Below are 19,609 nucleotides of genomic sequence, written 5' to 3'. Positions count from 1 at the left end.
CCCGATCTATGCCTCTCAACATCTCATATACCTCTATTAGGTCTCCTCTCATCCTATGTCTCTCCAAGGAGAAAAGACCGAGCTCCCTCAGCCTATCCTCATAAGGCATGCCACTCAATCCAGGCAACATCCTTGTAAATCTCCTCTGCACCCTTTCAATCTTTTCCACATCCTTCCTGTAATGAGGCGACCAGAACTGAGCACAGTACTCCAAGTGGGGTCTGATGATCTGGCTGAACTGGTTGGGGATCTTCAGGCTAGGTATGCTGGGAGTGGGGGTGCTGTACAAAGTTATCAGTAGATATCCTGGAGTTTTCCCGGACTCCTAAACTCAATCCCTCGATTGATAAAGGCCAGCACACCAATGACGGATTATTGCAAGCATTGTCAAAGAAGAAGGTCACAGCGAAGGAACAGGCAAAATGCGGGCTGCTAAGGAAGAAAGCTGAGCGAACCATGCAGGTATCTCCCCTTCCAGAGACAGGGACACTACAACTGAATCATTTTATTACAATGAATGGTGGAATTATTGGTGAATGCCATTGCTTGAAGATTGAGGTGGACACAGGAGCCGTAGTTTCCGTTATCGGAGAAGAAACATATAAGCGTCTCCAATCAAGCATCCAACTCCTGAGATTGGAAGATACAAAGGCCAGACCAGTCACCTATATGGGGAACCTTTACAAATAAAAGGCACCACAGTGGCCCCAGTAATTAATAGGCAGCAATCAGTTGTCTCCCACTCTTTGTTGTGATGCTTCCCTGTAGCTGGTTGGTGCAGTGCTATCACATTGCTGGAACGATGGAATGGAAAAGCCCATCGTGTATGCCTCCAGCACCCTTTTGGACACAGAACAAAGCTATTCCCATATTGAGAATGAAGAGTTGGCCATCATATTTAGTGTGAAGAAGTTCCTCAATACGTCTATGTTGACATTTTTTATAGTTACTGATAATAAACCCTTATTGGGCCTCTTAAAAGAGGACAAGGCAATTCCCCTCATCGCCTCCACTCGGCTACAATGACTTGTTATTGGCAGCCTATGAATATCTTCTGGAACACCGCCTGGGACCCAGATAGCAAATGCTGATGCACTGAGTCACCTCCCGTGGCCCACAGACCTGGCTCCTTTCCAAATATTGGAAGAGGTTATGAAGTGTTAGCAAGGCAGATTAAAACTTGGACCCAATAAGACCCAAACTTATCCAAAATTAGACACATGATCCGAAACAGTGGATTCCAAGGGAGTCCCTCCGAAGAAATGAAACTTTACCTCAGTAAGAAAGCTGAACTCAGTGAGCACGGGACCATTCTTTGGGGGTCCCAAGTAATTGTTCTGCCCTCGGACGAAGTTGAATATTAATGAAACTACGTGGTGGCCACCCGGGAGTATCGTGCTGGTTCGGAGTTTACGTCTTGTGGCCCGGTCTTGACTCTGACATCACAGATGTGGTGGAACGATGCGACCTGTGCCAGGAAAAATCAAAAACTCTCGGCTTCCCTGTACGAATGGGAGTGGCCTGGCAGACCATGGTGTTGAAGTGGAAATTTTCCTGCTTCCTGACTGTGATAGAAAAACTCAACAAAGTTCGTTCAGACAAAATAACTAGCCTTTATTTACGAAAGACTGCATGCAGTTTTGGCTGAAAACTTGAGTTCAGAGGGCAGTTGGTACAACTTGCTAATTCGTCATCAAGTCCGCAATTCCACAAAGAATGAGTTCAGTATTTATATATAATCATTATCAGTTTGCATGACCAGAGGATATTCAGGAATTTGATCAGTAATAGAATCATAAGCAATGTCATTAATCATGGCACAACTTGATGACTTCCTAGAACTCTTTGTCTCATCATTCATACCCTTATCTTGCCCTTTGGTGTAACAGAGAAAGTTGGTGACTCTGTCATCCCTGACCTTATCTTGTTTTATTTACTCATACAGCCTTAAGTTATGCGGAGTCAGCCTTGTTTATATTGGACCAAATAGCTGACCAATTTTCCCATCATGCTATTTCTTAGTTCGTACAACTTTGCAATGGTGCACGTACACGTGGACTTTGCAGTGCCCTCTATGGGTTTTATGTTTTTAGTTATGGTGGACACACACTCCAAGTGGTTGGAGGTGCATTGCACAGGCTCCATGACCTTCTCAGTATCTTACAAGGTCAAGGTTCAGGGTAAAATCCGAAAGAAGTATTTGAACCATCTCAGAGCCAGAGAGTCCCTGCCTGAGCAGTCCCTGTCCCCGGCCACAGAGATAGCCATTGCCAGTGCTTGTCCTCAGCTTGAAGATGGCTCCATTGTAACCCCTCTGGGTGGTTAAGGTACCGACTCGGAGATGGAGGCTGAAGAAGTGGCCTCTGGGCTGAAGCGGAATTGAAGAGGAACCCGCATCAGTGACCCTGAGACAGAAAAAAGGGTCTGCTGTTCAGTGACTGCCTGACCCAGCCCCACCTTCAACCTCCGACCCAGCGCTAAGCAATGGAAGGGACCTCCTCACAGTGGGGGTACTGGGAGAGATGTGGACCTAAGGGGTGAGGGATGTTATGATGGTCACGATGGCCGCAGGGATCATCAGTGGATCTACCTGTGGACATGGTGGAGTATGAGCTGCCTCAGTGAGTGAGCGAAGCCCGGCCCAATAGGAAGTGGTCAGTGGGGGTTTTTAAACCTGTGACTCCATCTGGACTATTGTTGTAGGTCCCGAGGTGAAGACTGTCTGACTGTAAGCCAAGGCACTGCCCTTTCCTTTGGTGCACAATGAAGAGTGTTGGTGACAGGAAACTGGCATTTGGCTCAATGACTAAAGTATTATTCTCATTGTCCCTGGAAATCAGTTTCTTTGCAAATTCCAATTAGTGATCAAGGTGGGCCTTGGAAACTTTGACCTGTTACCTGTATCTCTAACCTCAGCTTAGTGTCATTGACGGAGTCTGAAGCAGCTCTCTGCCCATCCCTCCGTAGATGAGAGGTTTTTATGTGCATGCAACCTATTCCTGTCACATGTTCATGATACAGTCTGACACTGTCTTATTCTTTGACAGAAGAGAAATCTAACCCTGGCATTTCAGGTGGCAGAAAGTGTTGGGATCAAGTCTACTCTGGTAAGGAAGCTTGAAATTTTGGCATTGCTGTGTGTCCGTGCGTGTACGGGCGTGCGTGCATGTGTGAACATGTGCATGTGTGTGCATGCACGCATGCATGTGCGTGCATGTGTGTGTGTGCATGTGTGCGCGTGTGCATGCATGTATGTGCGTGCATGTATGTGCGTGCATGTGTGCATGCATGTATGCGTGTGTGCGTGCAGCACCACCAGTGATACTTCCACTAGATCCTCCACATCCGGTGGTAAGAAAGGTGGTCCAACAACAGCATCCTCTCTGAAGCCAGCGTATCCAACATTGAGGTGCTAATCACTCAGAACTAGCTCTGCTGGACAGGACATGTTACTCATCTTCCTGACACATGCTAGAGTCATGAACCAGCAGCTCTACTCAGACTCGGTCTCAGCAGCAGACTCCCAGGTAGACAGCAGAAATTCCTTAGGGATGTCCTCAAACATACCTGAAGAGGTGGAATGTCTTTGGCTCATGGGAGTCATTGGCTTGTGACCAACCGACCAAAATGGGGAAAGTTCACTTGGGAAGGTAATGAACACCTTCATGGGTATGTTTGGAGGGCACACACAAACTGTAGGAGTCGGGCGTGGTATATAGAGAGTTAATGTGGGATAGAGTACAGTACCTCCCACACAGTGATGGAAGAAGGCACATGACCCAGAGCCAGGGTCAGTCTCGAGATGGACAGAGATGGGTAAAGACCTAGGATAGAGTCAGCTCCATATCTGTATCCACTACTATATATACAAGGAGGCAGTGGTGTAGTGGCATTGTCACTGGACTAGTAATCTAGAGATCCAGGGTAATGTTCTGGGGACCAGGGTTCGAATCCCACCATGGCAGATGATGAAATTTGAATTCAATAAAACTCCGGAAATAAAAATCCACTGATGAAAATGAAACCATTGTCGATTGTCGGAAAAACCCATCTGGTTCACTAATGGGAAGGAAATCTGCTGTCCTTACCTGGTCTGGCCTGCATGTGACTCCAGAGCCACAGCAATGTGGTGGACTCTTGAATGCTGTCTCAGCCAGTGATGCCCACATCCTGTGAACAAATTGAATAAGCACATAGTTATGAGTTGTTAATAAAGACCTGCTGTTAATATCCTGAAGACTAGGAAGTCTATTCACAGTGTCTGAAGCAGGATTCCTCACAAACTCTAATCTAGCCAATGTTTCCAAGTCTACAGATCGCACATTGAATCTGAGACCCAATGAACTGGGCTGAAAGAAAGTCATCCTCAATCCTGAGGGAGTGTGTGTGCAGGAATCTGTGTGTACTTGTGTGTATTTTTTCTGTGCATCTTGTGTTCTGTCTGCCAGGTTTTTCGTACTATTTACTGGTAATGGCCTCATAAGAATTTAATTTCCTCCTTTCTATTTTTTGTATTGTTTAATGGTTTTGCTTTCATTTCCTGTTTGCTGCATAAAATAAATGGGTGAACAGTCATGTTAAAATAAAGCAGGTGGAAATTTATTACGTATGTATAACAGTGCGGTATGAATAGACGGAATGGAACTGCCTCCGAGAGCTGAAAGTCAGTCGGCTGTTTGTGCAGCGAGGTGATCATTAGGGATCTCTGCAGCTGGTTTCTCAATGTTCCATGTCAAGGTAATGCGCAAACAGCAAAGCCATTTGAACCAAATCAAAGATGCAGCAATAGCAGCTAAGAGAAACACAGATGGGTCTCTGGCATCTGGCATCTGGCCAGTCTGTTGCAGAGGGAAATGACAATGAATACCAGACGCTGGGCCTTCACCTCATCACCTCCACAACATCCCTCAGCTGCAAGCAGATTCCTCCAGCAATTCCTGTGTGATAGATACAGGAAAAAGGAACACCAGGGTAAGAAACATACAGCAGTCTGGAAACAGGAGGTTTGAAGTGAGGCTATTCCACACCAGAAGTGTATCCTCGACCAAGGGCCAGTCAATGACTGACTGCCAGCAGCAGGGCAGTAAGCGAGAGCTGATGGGAGTTGGAGAAATGTCATTCTAGTCAAGCAGCTCAGCCTATCCCTGGGAAACCAGTCCTTGAGAACTGTAGGAAACTGATGACCCAAATTCCCAGGGGCTGCTGTTCCAGTAACATGGAACAAACAGGCCTCTGTTCAGACATTTGAGACACAAGCAGAAATCTCCAACAAGATTACTTCAGAAAGTCGCCTCGGGTCACCTGAGCCTGAACGTTGTTCTCTGCCATCAGTCAGTCGGTCACATTTGCTTAAGTGTGAGTCAGTGAGAGGCTATTCCACTCTGGGAGGCAGCACATCAGAGCTCTCCAACTGACCAATCAAACCATGCATCTTCGGCCTCAGGCGATTCAGTCGGAATTATTCTCAGTGGCTTTGACCACACTTTCTAATCCTGGTCACTACTGCCTCCTGATTAGGAACAGAAAATGCTGGAGAGGAATAGACCAAGATTTAATCCCGGTTTACCATTCCATTCATAAACTGCATTCACCGTCATCCATATCCCCATCAATGAATCTACAACAATCCCAGACATGAGTTGAGAAAAATCCCCAGTGGGATCCCAGATCCAAACTCAGCTAGATCATAAGATATAGGAGCAGAGTTAGGCCATTTAGCCCATCGAGTCTGTTCTGTCATTCAATCATGGCTGATATATTTCTCATCCCCATTCTCCCACTTTTTCCCCTTAACCTTTGATCTCCTTACCAATCAAGAACCTATCTATCTCTGTCTTAAAGACACTCAATGACCTGGCCTCCATAGCCTTCTGTGGCAATGAATTCTACAGATTCACCACTCTCTGGCTGAAGAAATTCCTCCTCATCTCAGTTCTAAAGAGTCATCGCTTTACTCTGATGCTGTGCCCGTGGATCCTAGTCTCCCCTACTACTGGAAACATCCTCTCCACATCCACTCTATCCAGGCCTTTCAGTATTCTGTAAGTTTCAATGAGATTCCCCCATTCATTCTACTAAACTCCATTGAGTACACACCCAGATTCTCAAACACTCTTTGTATGTAAAGCTTTTCGCACTGAACAAAATGAAAAAAGCCTCAATATCTAAAGTGGTTAATAGGATGTTGGAACTAATATCTGTTGGAAGTTTTTGTCATTACAGTTTTAGAGGTTAGCTCACTGGCTGTGTATCTCCATCATCGCCTGTTCCTGGTTCACTCTCAGGGACTGCTGCTGGAACAGGCAGACTGTGAACATGAATAGGATTTCCGGATCACCTGTCCTGGTTCAGTCTTACCCATCATCAAGGGCTGTTTGAACAAAGAAAAATACAGGCACAGGAACAGGCCCTTCAGCCCTCCAAGCCTGCGCCGATCATGATGCCTGCCTAAACTAAAACCATATGCACTTACGGAGTCCGTATCCTTCCATTCCCATCCTATTCATGTATTCGTCTAGTTGCCCCTTAAATGTCACTATCGTACCTGCTTCCACCACCTCCCCGGGCAGTGTGTTCCAGACATTCACCACCTTCTGTGTAAAAAGCTTGCCTCGTACATCTCCTCTAAACTTTTCCCCAATGCTCCTTAAATCTTTGTCCACTAGTACTTGACTTTTCTACCCTAGGAAAGAGAAGTTTGGGGCAGTACAGGACTGCTGGCACTGGAAAACCTTTCTGTTGCAAAGTTTAAGATTGGAGGTGAAGAGAAATTGGAACAAGGAAAAAAGAAAAGCTCACATTTTTATGATGCCATTAATGATCTCAGTATGTCCCAAAGCACTGGAGAGACTTTGTAATGTCAATTTAGAAGTGTAGTAATTTAGGAAATGCAACAGCCATTTTGCATCAAGGTTCGTTTGACAACATCTTCCAAACTCATGACCACCACCATCTAGAAGGACAAGGGCAGCAGACACATGGGAACACCACCACCTGGACGTTCCCTTCCGAGCCAGTCCCCATCCTGACTGGGGAAATATATCATCGTTCCTTCACTGTTGCTGGGTCAAAATCCTGGAATTCCCTCCCTAACAGCACTGTGGGTGTACCTACACCACATGGACTGCAGCGATTCAAGAAGGCAGCTCACCACCACCTTCTCAAGGGCAACTAGGGATGGGCAATAAATACTGGCTAGCCAGCGACACCACATCCCAGAAATGAATTTTTAAAAAGTAAGATTCCCCAAACAGCAGTGTGACCATGACCAGATCATTTATTTTGTGATGTTGGTTTTGGGATAAATATTGGGCCCAGAACACTGGAGAGAAGACCAGGGGATCTTTTACATTCAGCTGAAAAGATAAACGGCCTCATTTTAATTCTCATCTAAAAACCAGCACCTCCACCAGGGCAGCACTCCCTCAGCACTGCATGGGAGTGTCAGCCTGGATTATGGGGCTGAAATCTCTGGAGTAAGGATTGAACTCACAACCTTTTGATTTTGAATGGAAATAGCACATCAAATACAGAGTTGTACCTTTCCCTTTGGCGTCTTTACCCCTTCCCCAAACTGTTCCATCTTCAATTCCAAGCAGGTTTCAAGAAAACCACAATTTGCATTTATATAGCACCTTCTGGTAACCACAGAACCATGGCTAACAGCTAAATACTTGCTTGCATTTTCAGCATTTTCTACACTGAATGGAGACTAAAGTGAAAATATATTTCAGATTCTCAAACAGGCAGCTTTCTTATCAGGGAAGGAGTTTAATCACTGCTGAGTATTTCCAAACACCATGCTACAACAGCTGACACTGAGCCACAGTTAGAGCCAGTCCTCCTCGCTGTAGGGAGGGGGGGTCGCTCTCCATGGACAGGCGTTCCCAAACTGAGCTCTGTGAAGCCCAGGAGGGTCGCAGGGCTGCTTGCCAATCAGAGGCAAGCTTCTGGAGAAACAGCCCCTGATTGGATGAGCTGGCAACAGCACAAAACTTGTATCTCCATATCAAGGTGAAAATGGACAGCAGAGCGATAGGGAGAGACTGGAACGTGGAGCGGGGGCCAGAGCGGGCTTCTGAGTGTGAGAGACAGGGGTGACTGTGAGAGAGAGTGTGTGCGTGAGAGAGGCGGGTGTGCACATGTGAGAGAGGAATGTGTGTGTGTGAGAGAGAGAGAGAGATGTGTGTGTGCATGAGAGAGGGATGTGTGTGTGTGAGAGAGAGGCGGGTGTGTGCGTGTGTGTGTTGACATTAGGAGAATGTTTGGAACTCCCTGATGCTCCTGGGAGGTCACTAGGGCTTTTGTGGTTCTAAATGTTTGGGGAACCTTGCCCTAGGGGTTGGAATGTTCAAACCTCAATATCTCAAACAATGACGAGACAGAGTACAGGAACATAAGAACATAAGAACATAAGAAATAGGAGCAGGAGTAGGCCATCTAGCCCCTCGAGCCTGCCCCACCATTCAATAAGATCATGGCTGATCTGACGTGGATCAGTACCACTTACCCGCCTGATCCCCATAACCCTTAATTCCCTTACCGATCAGGAATCCATCCATCCGCGCTTTAAACATATTCAGCGAGGTAGCCTCCACCACCTCAGTGGGCAGAGAATTCCAGAGATTCACCACCCTCTGGGAGAAGAAGTTCCTCCTCAACTCTGTCTTAAACCGACCCCCCTTTATTTTGAGGCTGTGTCCTCTAGTTTTAACTTCCTTACTAAGTGGAAAGAATCTCTCCGCCTCCACCCTATCCAGCCCCCGCATTATCTTATAAGTCTCCATAAGATCCCCCCTCATCCTTCTAAACTCCAACGAGTACAAACCCAATCTCCTCGGCCTCTCCTCATAATCCAAACCCCTCATCTCCGGTATCAACCTGGTGAACCTTCTCTGCACTCCCTCCAATGCCAATATATCCTTCCTCATATAAGGGGACCAATACTGCACACAGTATTCCAGCTGCGGCCTCACCAATGCCCTGTACAGGTGCATCAAGACATCCCTGCTTTTATATTCTATCCCCCTCGTGATATAGGCCAACATCCCATTTGCCTTCTTGATCACCTGTTGTACCTGCAGACTGGGCTTTTGCGTCTCATGCACAAGGACCCCCAGGTCCCTTTGCACGGTAGCATGTTTTAATTTGTTTCCATTGAGATAGTAATCCCATTTGTTATTATTTCCTCCAAAGTGTATAACCTCGCAGTTATCAACGTTATACTCCATTTGCCATATTCTCGCCCACTCACTCAGCCTGTCCAAATCTCTCTGCAGATCTTCTCCGTCCTCCACACGATTCACTTTTCCACTTATCTTTGTGTCGTCTGCAAACTTCGTTACCCTACACTCCGTCCCCTCCTCCAGATCATCTATATAAATGGTAAATAGTTGCGGCCCGAATACCGATCCCTGCGGCACGCCACTAGTTACCTTCCTCCAACCGGAAAAACACCCATTTATTCCGACTCTTTGCTTCCTGTCGGATAGCCAGTCCCCAATCCACTTTAACACACTACCCCCAACTCCGTGTGCCCTAATCTTCTTCAGCAGCCTTTTATGGGGCACCTTATCAAACGCCTTTTGGAAATCCAAAAACACCGCATCCACCGGTTCTCCTCCATCAACCGCCCTAGTCACATCTTCATAAAAATCCAACATGTTCGTCAAGCACGACTTTCCCCTCATGAATCCATGCTGCGTCTGATTGATCGAACCATTTCTATCCAGATGCCCTGCTATCTCCTCTTTAATAATGGATTCCAGCATTTTCCCTACTACAGACGTTAAGCTGACCGGCCTATAGTTACCCGCCTTTTGTCTCCTTCCTTTTTTAAACAGCGGCGTAACATTAGCCACTTTCCAATCAACCGGCACTACCCCAGAATGCAACGAGTTTTGATAAATAATCACTAACGCATCCACTATTACCTCTGACATTTCTTTCGATACCCTGGGATGCATTCCATCCGGACCCGGGGACTTGTCCACCTTCAGTCCCATTAGTCTACCCAGCACTGCCTCTCTGGTAACATTAATTGTATGAAGTATTTCTCCTGCTGCCAACCCTCTATCGTTAATATTTGGCAAGAGATAGAGAATCTGGTGAACTGGTGCGATGACAATAATCTCTCCCTCAATGTCAGTAAAACGAAGGAGATTGTCATCGACTTCAGGAAGTGTAAGGGAGAACATGCCCCTGTCTACATCAACGGAGACGAAGTAGAAAGGGTCGAGAGCTTCAAGTTTTTAGTTGTTCAGATCACCAACAACCTGTCCTGGTTCCTCTATGTCGACGCTACAGTTAAGAAAGCCCACCAACGCCTCTACTTTCTCAGGAGGCTAAGGAAATTTGGCATGTCTGTTTCAACTCTCACCAATTTTTACAGATGCACCATAGAAAGCATCCTTTCCAGATGTATCATAGAAACCCTACAGTGCAGAAAGAGGCCATTTGGCCCATCGAGTCTGCACTGACCACAATCCCACCCAGGCCCTACCCCCATATCCCTACATATTTATCCACTAATCCCTCTAACCTACGCATCTCAGGACACTAAGGGCAATTTTAGCATGGCCAATCAACCTATCCCGCACATCTTTGGACTGTGGGAGGAAACCGAACACCCGGAGGAAACCCACGCAGACACGAGGAGAATGTGCAAACTCCACACAGACAGTGACCCAAGCTGGGAATCGAACCCAGGTCCCTGGAGCTGTGAAGCAGCAGTGCTAACCACTGTGCTACCGTGCCTTATCACAGCTTGGTATGGCTCCTGCTCTGCCCAAGACCGCAAGAAACTACAAAGGGTTGTGAACGTAGCCCAATCCATCACACAAACCAGCCTCCCATCCATTGACTCCAGCTAGATTTCCCACTGTCTCGGAAAAGTAGCTAGCATAATTAAGGACCCCACACACCCTGGACACTCTCTCTTCCACCTTCTTCCGTCAGGAAAAAGATACAAAAGTCTGAAGTCACGTACCAATCGACTCAAGAACAGCTTCCTTCCTGCTGTTGTCAGACTTTTGAATGGATCTACCTTATATTAAGCTGATCTTTCTCTAACTGTATGACTGTAACACTACATTCTGCACTCTGTCCTTTCCTTCTCCCCAATGTACTCTATGAATGGTATGTTTTGTCTGTAAAGCGCTCAAGAAACAGTACTTTTCACTGTATCCCAGTACGTGACAATAATAAATCAAACTAAATCAATATTCTGACATTTCCTCCCTCTACTTTCTTTATGCTAAATTTCTGCAACTTTCTTCCTTGTTGATTGTCTCTCAGGGCCTTAATGAATTGATGAGTACAGGCCGTCCAGACTGGCAGTCTCTGATGCAGTATGTGGCTCAAATCTACAAGTACTTTGAGAGCTGACAGGAGCTGAGGGTTCACAAAGAGTAGACAAACTTTGTCACTTTCATCAACAACTGGAATTTCCAGGAAGAATCTGCAAAACCATCGGATGTTTAATGTGACATCAGCAAACAGAAACACTAACAGCCATCAGCATTTATTTATGCAAAGAGGGTTTATTTAAAATGAATAGGGTATCAGAGAAATGTTTGACGGCATTATAGTTATCTTAATATATAAAACTAGAAATTACAGCTTGGAACCTTTACATATAAACATTTTTTAATTGTTATATCAAAGGAGTATCATGTGGTTGTAATATTTGTGGTTTGTGGTTACTTATCTTGAGCCAGTTAAATGGGGAGGGTACAAGAGTTCCTGAACAGAGCCCCTGATCCCCCACACTGCACTGAACAGACCACCCTCCCATAGTCCCTCAGTATTATCCTCTGGAAGTAGTACCCACTTCAGGAATGAGGAATCAAAAATGTTCTCTTATTAAAAAATTATTCTACATTGTGAACCGAGTTACATTGGACACAACTTAAAAATCATTAATAATAAAAACAGAAAGTTCTGGAAAACCACTGCTGTCTGGCAGCATTTATTTTTGTAATCACTCCTCGGATGTGAGTGTCGCTGGCTAGGTCAACATTTATTGCCCATCCCTAATTGCCGTGAGAAGTGGTGGTGAGCTGCCTTCTTGAACCACTGAAGTCCATGCAGTGTAGGTACACCCACAATGCCGTTAGGGAGGGAGTTCCAAGATTTTGACCCAGTGACAACAGTGAAGGAACAGTGACATATTTCCAAGTCAGGATGGTGAGTGCCTTGGGAGAGAAGTTCCGGGTGGTGGTGTTCCCAACTGGCTGTTGCTCTTGTCCTTCTAGATGGTAGCGACCATTGGTTTGGAAGGTAATGTTTAAGGAACTTTTGTGAGTTCCTGCAGTACATCTTGTAGATGGTACACAGGGCTACTATTGCGCTTCAGTGGTGGAGGGAGTGAATGTTTGGGGAAGGAATGCCAAATAAGCAGGCTACTTTGTCCTGGATGGTGTCAACTTTCATGAGTGTTGTTGGAGCTCCCCAAAGCAAGTGGGGAATATTCCATCACACTCCTGACTTGTGCCTTGTAGATGGTGGACATGCTTTGGGGAGTCAGGAGGCAAGTTACTCACCACAGGACTCAGCCTCAGACACTATCCTGAGGAAGTCCTGGAGCTGAGATGATTGACCCTCCGACCACCACAGCATCTTCCTTTGTGCCAGGTGTGACTCCAACCAGCGGAGAGTTTGCCCCCTGATACCCATTAATTCCAGTTTTGCTAAGGCTTCTTGATGCCACACACAGTCAAATGCGGCCTTGATGTCAAGAGCTGTCACTCTCACCTCACCTCTGGAATTCAGCTCTTTCGTCCATGTTTGAACCAAGGTTGTAATGAGGTCAGGAGCCGAGTGACCCTGGCAAAACCCAAACTGGGCGTCACTGAGCAGGTTATTGCTGAGCAGGTGCTGCTTGATAGCGCTGTTGAAACCCCTTCCATCACTTTACTGATGATCGAGAGTAGACTGATGGGGTAGTAATTGGCCGGGTTGGATTTGTCCTGCTTTTTGTGTACAGGACATAACCTGGGCAATTTTCCACATTGTTGTGTAGATGCCTGTGTTGTAACTGTACTGGAAGAGCTTGGCTAGGGGATCGGCAAGTTCTGGAGCACAAGTCTTCAGTACTATTGCCGGAACGTTATCAGGGCCCATTGCCTTTGCAGTATCCAGTGCCTCCAACCATTTCTTGATATCACGTGGAGTGAATCGAATTGGCTGGAGACTGGAGTCTGAGGTGCTGGGGACCTCTGGCAGAGGCCGAGATGGATCATCCACTCAGCACTCCTGGCTGAAGATTGCTGCGAATGTTTCAGCCTTATCTTTTACATTGATGTGTTGGGCTCCTCCATCATTGAGGAGGGGGATATTTGTGGAGCCTCCTCCTCCAGTGAGTTGTTTAGTTGTCCACCACCATTCACACCTGGATGTGGCAGGACTGCAAAACTTAGATCTGATCCGTTGTTGGGGAATTGCTTAGCTCTGCCTTTTGCTGCTTGTGTTGTTTGACAAGTAGTCCTGTATTGTAGCTTCACCAGGTTGACACCTCATTTTTAGGGATGCATAGTGCTGCTCCTGGCATGCCCTCCTGCTTTCTGTATTGAACCAGGGTTGATCTCCTGACTTGCTGGTAGTGGTAGAGTGAGGGATGTGCCGGGCCATGAGGTCACACACTGTGATTGAGAACAATTCTGCTGCTGCTGATGGCCCACAGCGACTCATGGATGCCCAGTCTTCAGTATTTAAGGACATGGCCCTGGAAATAGTGGACCCATGTGTCCGCACACAGAGGACGGCCTCAACCGGGACCGTGGGTTCATGTCACACTATCTGTAACCCCCACAGCCTGTCTGGACTTGCAGAATCTCACTAGCTGTCCTGTCTGGAGACAATACACATCTCTTTAACCTGTGCTTAATGCTCCCTCCACTCACATTGTTTGTACCTTTAAGACTTGATTATCTGTAAAGACTCACATTCCAATCATTATTCTGTAAATTGAGTTTGTGTCTCTGTGCCCTGTTTGAGAGCAGATCTCCACTCCACCTGACGAAGGGGCAGCGCTCCGAAAGCTAGTGGCATTTGCTACCAAATAAACCTGTTGGACTTTAACCTGGTGTTGTTAAACTTCTTACTCTTTTTCTGATTGGCAGTCAGTGACTAGTGGGGTTCCGCAGGGATCTGTGCTAGGACCCCAACTGTTTATATGTTAATGATTTGGAAGAGGGAATTTGATATATTATCTCCACATTTGCAGATGATACAAAGTTGGGTGGGAGGGTGAGCTGTGAGGAGGATGCAGAGATGCTTCAGCGTGATTTGGACAGGCTGAGTGTGTGGGCATCTGCATGGCAGATGCAGTATAATGTAGATGAATGTGAGGTTATCCATTTTGGTAGCAATAATAGGGAGACAGATTATTACTTGAATGGGTGTAAATTGAGAGAGGCGGATACTCAGCGAGACCGTGGTGTCCTCGTGCATCAGTCACTGAAAGTAAGCGCGCAGGTCCAGCAGGCAGTAAAGAAGGCAAATGGTATGTTGGCCTTCATAGCAAGAGGATTTGAGTATAGGGATAGGGATGTTTTGCTGCAATTGTTTAGGGCATTGATAAGGGTACACCTGGAGTATGTAGTTTTGGTGTCCTTATCTGAGGAAGGATGTCCTTGCTAAGGAGGGAGTACAACGAAGGTTTACCAGGCTGATTCCTGGGATAGCAGGTCTGTCATATGAGGAGAGACTAAGTCGGTTGGATTATATTCACTGGAGTTTAGAAGAGTGAGAGGGGATCTCATAGAAACTTATAACATTCTAACAGGATTAGACAGGGTAGATTCAACAAAAATGTTCCCAGTGATGGGGGGAGTCCAGAACTAGGGGTCATAGTTTGAGGATAAGGGGTAAACCTTTTAGAACTGAGGGAGGAGAAATTTCTTCATTGAATTCAATGATCAGCCATGATCAAGATAAATGGTGGAGCAGGGCCAAAGGGCCAAATGACCTACTCCCCCTTCTGGATTCTATGTTTCTACGAGTTGCTAGATCTGTTGGAAGTCTTTATCCCATTCAGCACAGTGGTGGTGCCACACAACACGCTGGAGGGTGTCCTCAATGTGAAGGCAGCACTTTGTTTCCACAAGAACTGTGTGGTGGTCACTCCTGCCGACACTGTCATGGGCAGATGCACCTATGGTAGGCACTTTGGTGAGAATGAGGTTAAATATGTTTTTCGCTCTTGCTGTTTCCTTCACTACCTGCCGCAGTCCCAGTCTAGCCTTATCTTAGGACATGGCCAGCTCGGTCTATGGTGATGCTACCCAGCCACACATGGTGACGGACATTGAAGTCCCCACCCAGAGTACGTTCTGTGTATTTGCGACCCTCACTACTTCCTACTATCCAGGTTCAACATGAAAGATAACTGATTCATCAGCTGAGGGGGGACAACACGTGGTAATCAGCGGGAGGTTCCCTTGCCCATGTTTGACCTGATGCCATCTAGCCCCTCGAGCCTGCCCCGCCATTCAATAAGATCATGGCTGATCTGAAGTGGATCAGTTCCACTTACCCGCCTGATCCCCATAACCCCTAATTCCCTTACCGATCAGGAATCCACCTATCCGTGATTTAAACATATTCAACGAGGTAGCCTCCACCACTTCAGTGGGCAGAAAATTCCAGAGATTCACCACCCTCTGAGAGAAGAAGTTCCTCCTCAACTCTATCCTAAACTGACCCCCCTTTATTTTGAGGCTGTGCCCTCTAGTTCTAGCTTCCTTTCTAAGTGGAAAGAATCTCTCCACCTCTACCTCTACCTCTACCTCTACCCCTACTTCTACCTCTACCTCTAGGATGCATAGGTTGGGGAAGGAAACTGCAGGGGATGGGCACAATTGAAATGTGGAACTTGTTCAAGGAACAGCTACTGCATGTCATAGAAATCATAGAAATCATAGAAACCCTACAGTACAGAAAGAGGCCATTCAGCCCATCGAGTCTGCACCGACCACAATCCCACCCAGACCCTACTCCCACATCCCTACATATTTACCCACTAATCCCTCTAACCTACACATCTCAGGACACTAAGGGGCAATTTTAACATGGCCAATCAACCTAACCCACACATCTTTTGACTGTGGGAGGAAACCGGAGCACCCGGAGGAAACCCACGCAGACACGAGGAGAATGTGCAAACTCCACATAGACAGTGACCCAAGCCGGGAATCGATAAGTATGTCCTTGATAAGTATGTACCTGTCAGGCAGGGAGGAAGTGGTCGAGTGAGGGAACCGTGGTTTACTAAAGAAGTTGAATCTCTTGTGAAGAGGAAGAAGGAGACTTATGTAAAGATGAAACATGAAGGCTCAGTTAGGGAGCTTGAGAGTTACAAGTTAGCCAGGAAGGACCTAAAGAGAGAGTTAAGAAGAGCCAGGAGGGGACATGAGAAGTCTTTGGCAGGTAGGATCAAGGAAAACCCTAAAGCTTTCTATAGGTATGTCAGGAATAAAAGAATGACTAGGGTAAGATTAGGGCCAGTCAAGGACAGCAGTGGGAAGTTGTGTGTGGAGTCTGAAGAGGTAGGAGAGGCGCTAAATAAATATTTTTCGTCAGTATTCACACAGGAAAAGGACAATGTTGTCGAGGAGAATACTGAGATACAGGCTGTTGGACTAGACGGGATTGAGGTTAATAAGGAGGAGGTGTAAGCAATTCTGGAAAGTGTGAAAATAGATAAGTCCCCTGGGCCGGATGGGATTTATCCTAGAATTCTCTGGGAGGCGAGGGAGGAGATTGCAGAGCCTTTGCCTTTGATCTTTATGTCGTCATTGTCTACAAGAATAGTAAGAAGTTTAACAACACCAGGTTAAAGTCCAACAGGTTTATTTGGTAGTAAAAGCCTTTTGCTACCAAATTTACTTTTGCTACCAAATAAACCTGTTGGACTTTAACCTGGTGTTGTTAAACTTCTTACTGTGTTTACCCCAGTCCAACGCCGGCATCTCCACATCTTGACTACAAGAATAGTGCCAGAAGACTGGAGGATAGCAAATGTTGTCCCCTTGTTCAAGAAGGGGAGTAGGGACAACCCTGGTAATTATAGACCGGTGAGCCTTACTTCTGTTGTGGGCAAAGTTTTGGAAAGGATTATAAGAGATAGGATTAATAATCATCTAGAAAGGAATAATTTGATTAGGGATAGTCAGCACGGTTTTGTGAAGGGTAGGTCGTGCCTCACAAACCTTATTAAGTTCTTCGAGAAGGTGACCAAAGAGGTGGATGAGGGTAAAGCAGTTGATGTGGTGTATGTGGATTTCAGTAAAGCGTTTGATAAGGTTCCCCACGGTAAGCTATTGCAGAAAATACGGACGCATGGGATTGAGGGTGATTTAGTGGTTTGGATCAGGAATTGGCTAGCTGTAAGAAGACAGAGGGTGGTGGTTGATGGGAAATGTTCATCCTGGAGTTCAGTTACTAGTGGTGTACCGCAAGGATCTGTTTTGGGGCCACTGCTGTTTGTCATTTTTATAAATGGCCTAGATGACCTAGAAGGTGGGTTAGTAAATTTGCGGATGACACTAAAGTCGGTGGAGTTGTGGACAGTGCGGAAGGTTGTTGCAGGTTACAGAGGGACATAGATAAGCTGCAGAGCTGGGCTGAGAGGTGGCAAATGGAGTTTAATGCGGAGAAGTGTGAGGTGATTCACTTTGGAAGGAGTAACAGGATTACAGAGTACTGGGCTAATGGTAAGATACTTGGTAGTGTGGATGAGCAGAGAGATCTCGGTGTCCATATGCATAGATCCCTGAAAGTTGGCACCCAGGTTGATAGGGTTGTTAAGAAGGCGTACGGAGTGTTAGCTTTTATTGGTAGAGGGATTGAGTTTTGGAGCCAGGAGGTCATGCTGCAACTGTACAAAACTCTGGTGCGGCTGCATTTGGAGTATTGCGTACAGTTCTGGTCGCCGCATTATAGGAAGGATGTGGAAGCATTGGAAAGGGTGCAGAGGAGATTTACCAGGATGTTGCCTGGTATGGTGGGAAAGTCTTATGAGGAAAGGCTGAGGGACTTGAGGTTGTTTTCGTTAGAGACAAGAAGGTTAAGAGGTGACTTAATAGAGGCATACAAGATGATCAGAGGATTAGATAGGGTGGATAGTGAGAGCCTTTTTCCTCGGATGGTGATAGCTAGCACGAGGGGACATAGCTTTAAATTGAGGGGTGAGAGATAAAGGACAGATGTCAGGTAGGTTCTTCACTCAGAGAGTAATAAGAGCGTGGAATGCCCTGCCTGCAGCAGTAGTGGACTCACCAACATTAAGGGCATTTAAATGGTCATTGGATAAACATATGGATGATATTGGAATAGTGTAGGTTAGATGGGCTTTAGATTGGTTTCACTGGTCGGCGCAACATCGAGGGCCAAAGGGCCTGTACTGCGCTGTAATGTTCTATGTTCTATTTTTTGTTGAATTCAGCTGAGTGGCTTGCTGGGCAATTTCAGAGTCAACCACATTTCTGAGGGTCTGGAGTCACATGTAGGCCAGAGCAGGCGAGGACGGCAGATTTTCTTCCTTCAAGGACATTAGTGAACCAGTTGGGCTTTTATGACAATCGACAATGGTTTCAGGGTCACCACTGGACTTCTAATTCCAGATGCTTTTATTGAGTTTAAATTCCATCTGTCGTGGTGGGATTCGAACCCAGGTCCACATACGATTACTCTGTGTCTCTTGACTACTAGTCAAGCAGCCAGCATAATTAAGGACCCCACGCACCCCCACATTCTCTCTTCCATCTTCTTCCTTCGGGAAAAAGATACAAACGTCTGAGGTCACGTACCGACCGACTCCAGAACAGCTTCTTCCCTGCTGCTGTCAGACTTTTGAATGGGACCGACCTTGTTTCAAGCATAAGGTCAGCAATCTTCAGTATCTTCTGTGAAAGGTTTTATTTCTGCCTCCAGCAGAAACTCACGGTACTACCATAGAACATAGACATAGAACAGTACAGCACAGAACAGGCCCTTCGGCCCACGATGTTGTGCCGAGCTTTATCAGAAACCAAGATCAAGCTATCCCACTCCCTACCATCCTGGTGTGCTCCATGTGCCTATCCAATAACCGCTTAAATGTTTCTAAAGTGTCTGACTCCACTATCACTGCAGGCAGTCCATTCCACACCCCAACCACTCTCTGCGTAAAGAACCTACCTCTGATATCCTTCCTATATCTCCCACCACGAACCCTATAGTTATGCCCCCTTGTAATAGCTCCATCCACCCGAGGAAATAGTCTTTGAATGTTCACTCTATCCCCTTCATCATTTTATAAACCTCTATTAAGTCTCCCCTCAGCCTCCTCCGCTCCAGAGAGAACAGCCCCAGCTCCCTCAACCTTTCCTCATAAGACCTACCCTCCAAACCAGGCAGCATCCTGGTAAATCTCCTCTGCACTCTTTCCAGCGCTTCCACATCCTTCTTATAGTGAGGTGACCAGAACTGCACACAATATTCCAAATGTGGTCTCACCAAGGCCCTGTACAGTTGCAGCATAACCCCACGGCTCTTAAACTCCAACCCCCTGTTAATAAAAGCTAACACACTATAACACACTACCACATGACAACAGAAAGCCAGAAGT

General features: G+C 46.3%; 1 protein-coding gene across 5 annotated transcripts in view; it reads left to right on the top strand.

Moving 5' to 3' along the window:
• Positions 1–14,077, top strand: part of specc1 (sperm antigen with calponin homology and coiled-coil domains 1) — a 275,302-nt gene extending 261,225 nt beyond the window's left edge. For 3 of the 5 annotated variants that reach the window (XM_078224561.1, XM_078224559.1, XM_078224558.1), the window contains 2 exons: positions 3,048–3,107; positions 11,296–14,071. In XM_078224561.1, coding sequence (XP_078080687.1) covers positions 3,048–3,107; positions 11,296–11,385 — 150 coding nt within the window. In that variant the 3' untranslated portion in view covers positions 11,386–14,071. Of the gene's footprint in view, positions 1–3,047; positions 3,108–11,295 lie in introns of all 5 variants that reach the window. The other 2 variants (XM_078224557.1, XM_078224560.1) reach the window with 2 other exon arrangements.
• The last annotated feature ends 5,532 nt before the right edge of the window (positions 14,078–19,609 follow it).

This window comes from Mustelus asterias, chromosome 12, assembly GCF_964213995.1.
Source record: "Mustelus asterias chromosome 12, sMusAst1.hap1.1, whole genome shotgun sequence".
Classification (NCBI taxonomy): domain Eukaryota; kingdom Metazoa; phylum Chordata; class Chondrichthyes; order Carcharhiniformes; family Triakidae; genus Mustelus; species Mustelus asterias.
The sequence above is the reverse complement of the archived record's forward strand: the minus strand, read 5'-3'. Positions and strand labels throughout refer to the sequence as shown.